This window comes from Otolemur garnettii, unplaced genomic scaffold (assembly GCF_000181295.1).
Source record: "Otolemur garnettii isolate 467f Iridium unplaced genomic scaffold, OtoGar3 scaffold00029, whole genome shotgun sequence".
Classification (NCBI taxonomy): domain Eukaryota; kingdom Metazoa; phylum Chordata; class Mammalia; order Primates; family Galagidae; genus Otolemur; species Otolemur garnettii.
Window position 1 is genome coordinate 13,707,177 of NW_003852424.1, and position 8,033 is coordinate 13,715,209.

General features: G+C 56.1%; 1 protein-coding gene across 1 annotated transcript in view; it reads left to right on the top strand.

Moving 5' to 3' along the window:
• Window positions 1–3,141: 3,141 nt before the first annotated feature.
• The window catches only part of GRIN3B (glutamate ionotropic receptor NMDA type subunit 3B), a 9,311-nt gene continuing 4,419 nt past the window's right edge, over window positions 3,142–8,033 (top strand). Inside the window, exons 1-3 of the mRNA XM_003788684.3 lie at window positions 3,142–3,570; window positions 5,394–5,986; window positions 6,357–7,389. Coding sequence (XP_003788732.1) covers window positions 3,145–3,570; window positions 5,394–5,986; window positions 6,357–7,389 — 2,052 coding nt within the window. The 5' untranslated portion in view covers window positions 3,142–3,144. The remainder of the gene's footprint in view (window positions 3,571–5,393; window positions 5,987–6,356; window positions 7,390–8,033) is intronic.

The following is an 8,033-nucleotide window of genomic DNA, read 5'->3' on the forward strand; positions in this document are numbered from 1 at the left end:
CAGCTCACAGCAACCTCCAACTTCTGGGCTTAGGCAATTCTCCTGCCTCAGTCTCCGGAGTAGCTGAGACTACAGGCGCCTGCCACAACACCTAGCTATTTTTTGTTGCAGTTTGGCTGGAGTCAGGTTCGAATCCACCACTCTTGCTATATGGGACTGGTGCCCTACCCACTGAGCCACAGGTGCCACCCTAAAAAGATGTTTTTACTTTTATTTATTTTTTAAATAGTTTTTGGCTCTGGCCAGGTCTGAACCCGCCACCTCCGGTATATGGGGCCGGCACCCTACTCCTTGAGCCACAGGCACTGCCTTAAAGAAAAGATGTTTTTTAAAAAGCCTGTGTTCATATGTTCAGTCAATATGGCAGCTGTTACCCTTGTATGAATGGGGAAACTGAGGCACAGAGCAGGAGGATGAGTGCAGGTGGCTGGGCCACCTCTTCTAATGAACACACAGCAGTGTTCGTGACTGAGCATCAACTGTTAGTGTCACCAGCCCAGAACCAGTCGGATTTCTGCAGACTCTTGCTCTGTACAAAGGAACTGACCCCAGGGAGGGGTTAAACCTGGCACCTCACAAAGAACCAGTGGGCCCCAAAAGCCGGGACCCTGGGGGACTCCCCTGGCTCCTAGGACACCTGGCCAGGTGGCTGAGTAGGCGACTGCTCAGTTCCTGGAACTGAGCCACCCACCCTCCTGAGTTGTCTCAAAATTCAATCCATTTTTCTGGCTTATGTTATCTATTTAATGGAGTTTTTTCTTTCCTCTTTAATACTGGCTTCAAAAGGAGACAAGGGGTGGGTGTGTGTGTGAGAAAAAGAGAGAGGGAGAAAAAAAAACCCAAGTTACACCCATTCATCAGAGCTGAATGTTCTGGCTGTGCCACTGCCAGGAGGGATCTTGGGAGATACCCAACACTTCCTCCCCCCTAACCTCATGGGAGGATTTGGGTGCTGCCTGGGCAGGGAGGAAGTCCTTCACTCCCTGACTTTGACCAGTATTTATTAAGCATTTGCCAGATGCCAGGGCCACAGAAAGACCCAGGTCAGAGAACACAGGGGATGGCTTGAGTATCAGTAGACGGCGGGGAGCTACAGAAGACTCTGGAGCAATGGAGGAGGGCAATGTAACCAAGCATCCTTATTGGGGCAGTTGCTCAAGCAACAAGCAAATAGAGTGCAAGTCCTGGAGACAGCAGCAGACAAGCCAGACTCACCCTTGCCTCCCACCCTTGGCTGTATCCGGGAGATGGTCATTAAAAGAAGGGAAACAGGGTGGTACCTGTAGGTCAAGCGGCTAAGGTGCCAGCCACATACACCAGAGCTGGCAGGTTCGAATCCGACCCAGGCCTGCCAAACAATGGCAACTACAACCAAAAAATAGTTGGGCATTGTGGCGTGCATCTGTAGTCCCAGCTATTTGGGAGGCTGAGGCAAGAGAATCACTTAAGCCCAAAGGTTTGAAGTTGCTGTGAGCTGTGATGCCACAAAACTCTACCCAGGGCAATAGCTTGAGGCTCTGTCTCAAAAAAAAAAAAAAAGAAGGGAAACAAAAAGCTGTGATGGAGAGAATGTCAGTAGAGGGTGCTTAAATGAGGAAGAAGGGAAGGGATCTTCATCTTCCTGGATTTTCCAGAGCAGGGCATTTGGCACTGAGTTTTGTTTTGTTTTTGTTTTTGTTTTTTTTTTGAGACAGGAGCCTCAAGCTGTCCCCCTGGGTAGAGTGCGGTGGCATCTCAGCTCACAGCAACCTCCAACTCCTGGGCTCAAGCGAGTCTCCTGCCTCTGCCTCCCAAGTAGCTGGGACCACAGGCGCCCGCCACAACGCCCGGCTATTTTTTTTGGTTGCAGCCGTCGTTGTTTGGCGGCCCGGGCTAGATTCGAACCCGCCACCTTGGGTGTACGTGGCTGGCGCCTTAGCCACTTGAGCCACAGGCGCCGAGCCTGGCACTGAGTTTTGAAGGTTTAAGAGGAGTTTTCTGGTCTAAGTTGCCTGCCAAGGGCTGGAAGATAGGAGATCTCATCAAACATGCCTGCTTCAGTTTCCCCAGGGTGCACCTGATGGTAGAGCACAACCATAAGTTGGCCTGCTTAGAGGCTGCTACCTGGAAGTGAGAGACTAACCTGACCTCTCTTGGGTCTCAAAATCCCTATCAGGGGGTAGGTAGAGGTCAGGTATCCTGGATGTCTATTTTATTTTATTTCATTTTTGAGACAGAGTTTCACTTTGTTGCCAGGGCTAGAGTGCCATGGCCTCAGCCTAGCTCATGGCAACCTCAAACTCCTGAGCTCAAGAGATCCTACTGCCTCAGCCTCCCAATTAGCTGGGACTACAGGCATGTACCACCTGGCTAGTTTTTCTATTTTTATTTTTTTTTAATTTTTTAATTTTTTGAGACAGAGTCTCAAGCTGTCAGTCTGGGTAGAATGCTGTGGCGTCACAGCTCACAGCAACCTCAAACTCTTGGGCTTAAGCGATTCTCTTGCCTCAGCCTCCAAAGTACCTGGGACTACAGCCGCCCGCCACGACGCCCAGCTATTTTGTGTTGTGTTGCAGTTGTTTAGTTGGCCTGGCCTCGATTTGAACCTGCCACCCTTGTTGCATGTGGCTGGCGCCACAACCACTGTGCTACAGGCGTGGAGCCAGTTTTTCTGTTTTTAGTAGAGGCAGGGTCTTGCTCTTGCTCAGGCTGGTCTGAAACTCATGAGCTCAAGAGATCTGCCCACCTCAGTCTCCCAGAGTGCTAGGATTACAGGCATAAGCCACCGCACCCAGACCTGGAGTCCAATTTTGAAGTAAAAAGTCGCTTTCTGGTGCCCAGCCTCCATTTCATCAGTAGCCTGGCTTAGAACAGGGATGGACAGTGGGTAGGGGGCACCACCCTCTGCCAATGTGGCCATCAGGAAACGAGCCCTCTGAACCTGTTTCCCACTCAAGGCAGTGAGTCAAACTCGCCCCTAGTGGGTAGCTGGCGCTCAGAGACACCGAGGCGGTGAAGGAGGGCGGAAGTTGGCGGCCTGGTAGAGGGGGTACGCTGCTCCACAGGGTGGAGGAGATAGCGTAGCGACTGGACCGGTCCGCAGTTCCCTCCCCGCAGTGGCACTGGGAAGCTCCGCCCCGCCGCGAGCGACTCCCTAACTTTGCGATGGAGTTTGTGCGGGTGCTGTGGCTCGGCCTGGTGCTGGGGCTGGGACCCGGGCCCGTTGGGGGCCACCCGCAGCCATGCGGCGTCCTGGAGCGCCTGGGGGGCTCAGTGCGCCTGGGCGCCCTCCTGCCCCGCGCGCCTGGCGCCCGCGCCCGCGCCCTCACCGCCCTGACCCGGGCCATCCTGGCGCCGAGGCTGCCTCACAACCTGAGCTTGGAGCTGGTGGCCATGAAGACCCCTGCCCGCGACCCAGCCTCACTTACCCACAGCCTGTGCCAGGCGCTGGCGCCGCCGGGCGTGGCGGCCTTGCTCGCCTTTCCCGAAGCCCGGCCCGAGCTGCTGCAATTGCACTTCTTGGCCGCCGCCACCGAGACCCCGGTTCTCAGCGTGCTGCGGCGGGAGGCGCGGGCGCCCCTCGGCTCCCCGGTACGGGGTACGGGGTGCGCGGACGGGGTACGCCCGGAAGTCAGCGGGGACTTAGGGTCCTGATGCGATGCGGGATTCCATAGGGATAACCAGGAGCCAGTATACGGAGGGTGGGGGGGGGACTCGGATTCTGGATGAGAGTGGATGGTCACGCTGAACCTGGACCCCTGGACGCAGGATGCTCTCAGGGTTCAAGGTCGGGACTCAGAGGAGGAAAACCTGGGTCTCCCAGGAGCATGGGGTTCCCAGAGGCTGGAGCTCCAGGGCACAGGGACCCTGACTCGAACTTGGCAGCACCACCGCACACCCTTGGACCCTGGGTACCCAGACCCACAGGATTCCCCAACTGGGGCAGTGTAATGGCAGTTGGAGCAGACCCCTCCCTGGGGCCTTGGTGTTGGTGACCCAATACCACTACCTCTTTTGCACCAGGACCTACCCCTTACTCTGCATGCTGACCCTTTCCTGGCCCCAGTGCCTCCTCATCTGTGGTAGCTGGGTGTGGAGCGGGGAAAACCAGCTGAACTGCTTCCAGCACCATGGCTTGCAGTTTGAGGGTCTGCACTTTCAGACTCCCCCCTCCAGCATCCTCCCCTGCCTCTCCCAGTGGTCTTCAAGGTGGAGTTCTCTCCCCCAACCACAGTCTCCTGACTGCCCCTCTCCTCTCTGCCCCCCAGTGCAATTCTAGTCTTGCCAAGCCCTGCTCCATCCTTCACTCCCTCTTCCACCTGGGAGTTCCCTCTTCCTTCTTGATCCCAAGTCCAGAGTCTGGGAAGAAACGGGGCAAGGAGGAGAGAAAGGCAGTTCGTTGGGCTCTGGGAACCCCATTGCACCCCAGAGAAAGACACCCTTCTCAGGGCCAGTAAGGAGGGGCCAAACTCGGGACCTGGGATCTTGTCAGGGAACTGGGAAAAGGATAAGCAAACGCTTTCCTTTCATGGAAGGAAGACCCCAAACCTGGGGTAGGAGGTTTCCTTAACCAGGTTCTTCCTGTGCAAGACTGATCTTTTAAGTGCCTTCTGCCTTGGATCCCTGGGCAATGCTGGACCCAAACCCAGGCCTGTGGCGCCCTCTGCTGCCTCCACTGGGAACTGCACCACTTCCACCGCTTATTTGTATGGTCCAAGCTGGGCTACACTTTCCAGCCTGCCCCACACCACTCAGGATCCTGTTCCCACAATGGGCAACACCCTACCCACCTTAGAGTGGTTTCTCCATCTTGCTAAGGGAAAATCCAGAACTTTCTGAATGCCACTGAACACAGAGGGGTCCTCAACCTTGGTTTACCTAGCACAGGGGCAGTAATGTGTGAGGAGGGGTCCTGAGAGGAAGCCCTCTGGATTGGCTCTGAGAACAAGGGCATCCTTGTGGTTGTCGTTATGGAGCTCAGGCTCTGGATCCTAGAGAAGCTCCCAGACAGGTGGGATGGGGTGAGATCAGGACTGAAGCTGAGGGAGGGGCCTAAGGCTGGGATAGTTCAAAGATAGAGTGGGGTTCTATCTGCAATATAGCTGGGTTTTGAAGGTTGTGTAGGGGTTGGCTGGCATAGAGAGAGAAGAGTATTCTGTCTGGAGAATGGCACACACAAAAAACCATAAAGTGGAGTGCTACCATCATGGCCAGAACCAAGTAGGCCTTGAAAGACTGAGGAGGCTGAGCTCCATGCAGGTGGGTGATATGACACATCAGACAGGCTTAGAGCAGAGTGGAACTTGGGGGAGGGGAGGGAGGCCCAGTTTTCAGGTTGATATCTCCCTGCTGATGGAGGTGGGACAGGTGTTGTGGAGCTTTCACCAGACCTAACTGTATTCTCCCCTTTCCAGAACCTGTTCCACCTCCAGCTGGACTGGGCCAGCCCCCTGGAGACACTGCTTGATGTGCTGGTGTCTGTGCTGCGGGCACATGCCTGGGAGGACATTGGCCTGGTACTATGCCGTGTCCGGGATCCCAGTGGCCTGGTGGCCCTCTGGACAAGCCGGGCTGGCCAAGCCCCGCAGCTTGTGCTAGACCTAAGCCGGCTGAACACAAGAGACACAGAGCTGCAGGCACACCTAGCCCCACTGAGCCTGCCTGTGGGAGGCGAAGCCCTGGTTTCTGTAGCTGTCCTTCTCGGCTGTGATGCTCCCCATGCCCGTCAGGTGCTGGAGGCTGTGCCCCCTGGGCCCCGCTGGCTGCTGGGCACACCATTGCCAGCTGATGCTCTGCCAACAGAGGGCCTGCCGCTAGGGCTCCTGGCACTGGGTGAGGTGGCCCGACCCCCACTGGAGGCTGCCATTTATGATGCTGTGGACCTAGTAGCCCAGGCACTGGACAGAGCAGCCCAGGTGCAGCCAGAGCGAGCCCTCCTCCCTACCACGGTCAACTGCAGCAGCCTGCAGCCAACCAGGCCAGAGTCCTCTGGGCGCTTCTTGGCACGGTGTGTAGGTACTCTGCTTGGGAAGGGTAGCTATGGCTCACAAGAGGCAACATTATTGGGCACTTGATGTATGCTAGGTTCTGCTTCTCCAAGATTTCAAAGTAATGACACTTTGCTGATAGATATCTTAGGTCCCTGGAGGCAACCACTGCTTGGTCACTGGCTTCAGGTCATAGCATCTAGGGGACAGGTGCTCCAGCTGGTCAAGGGATCTGGTAGGGTTGGGGGTCAGTAGCAGTATCCATTCTTGTCTCCTGATACAGACAAGGATATTGAGTGAGATTCAGGTGTGTGCTCAACAGAGGTGAGAGGTATGAGCTTCTCTGGGGGCTTCTGTTACTCACCACCTGAACCCCCCCCATCCCAATAGGTTCCTGGCCAACACATCATTCCAGGGACAAACGGGGCCAGTGCGGGTGACCACGACCTCCCAGGTACTCATATCTCGGCACTTCAAGGTGTGGAGCCTGCGCCGGGACCCACATGGTGCCCCAGCCTGGGCCACAGTGCGCAGCTGGCAAGACGGGCAGCTGGACTTGGAAGCTGGGGGTGCTGCTGTGCGGCCCCCTCCCCTGCAGGGTGCTCAGGCCCCTCCCAAGCTACGTGTGGTGACACTGGTGGAGCATCCCTTTGTGTTTGCCCGTGAGCCAGATGAGGATGGGCAGTGCCCAGCAGGGCAGCTGTGTCTGGACCCTCGTACCAATGACTCAGCTACCCTGGACACACTGTTCGCTGCACTGGCCAATGGTTCTGTGCCCCACTCCCTGCGAAAGTGCTGCTATGGCTACTGCATCGACCTGCTGGAGCAGCTGGCAGAGGACACGCCCTTTGACTTTGAGCTGTACATCGTGGGTGATGGCAAGTATGGTGCCCTGCGGGATGGCCGCTGGACTGGCCTGGTGGGGGACCTGCTGGCTGGCAGGGCCCACATGGCAGTCACTAGCTTCAGCATCAATTCAGCCCGCTCACAGGTGGTAGATTTTACCAGCCCCTTCTTTTCCACCAGCCTGGGCATCTTGGTGAGGGCACGCGACACAGCCTCTCCCATTGGTGCCTTCATGTGGCCGCTGCACTGGTCCATGTGGGTGGGCGTCTTCTCAGCACTGCACCTCACCGCGCTCTTCCTCACCCTTTACGAGTGGCGCAGCCCCTACGGCCTCACTCCTCGTGGCCGCAATCGGAGCACAGTGTTCTCCTACTCCTCAGCCCTCAACCTCTGCTATGCCATCCTTTTTGGACGCACTGTCTCCAGCAAGACACCCAAGTGCCCCACGGGGCGCTTCCTCATGAACCTCTGGGCCATCTTCTGTCTGCTTGTGCTGTCCAGCTACACGGCCAACCTGGCTGCCGTCATGGTTGGGGACAAAACCTTTGAGGCGCTTTCGGGGATCCATGACCCCAAGGTGGGTAGCTGGCAGGGCAGGAGGACTGCTGCAGGCTGGGCTGCACTGGGGGTTTCAGCAGGTCATGAAGGATACCCATTTAACTGACTGTTCCCAGAGACATATTGAGCACCTGGTGTGTGCCAGGCTCTGGGGACCCAGCAGGGACAAAATATGGAGAGCTGACAGGAATCAAAATAGATAAGTAGCCAGGCGCGGTGGCTCACACCTGTAAGCCTAGCACTTTGGAAAGCTGAGGTAGGCAGATTGCCAAAGCTCAAGAGTTCGAAACCAGCCTGAGCAAGAGCGAGTCCACATCTTTAAAAATAGCCAGGCATTGTGACAGGCACCTATAGTCTCAGTTACTTGGGAGGCTGAGTGAGGCAAGAGAATCACTTGAGCCCAGAAGTTTGAGGTTGCTGTGAGCTATGACACCATGGCAATCTTCCCAGGGCCATTGAGTGAGACTGTCTCAAAAAAACATAAAATAGATAAGTAAAAAAATCTCTGTGATGGCTTGGCACCTGTGGCTAAGGTGCCAGCCACATACACCTGAGTTGGTGGGTTCGAATCCAGCCTCGGCCCGCCAAACAACAATGACAGCTACAACCAAAAAATAGCTGGGCGTTGTGGCGGGCACCTGTAGTCCCAGCTACTTGGGAGGC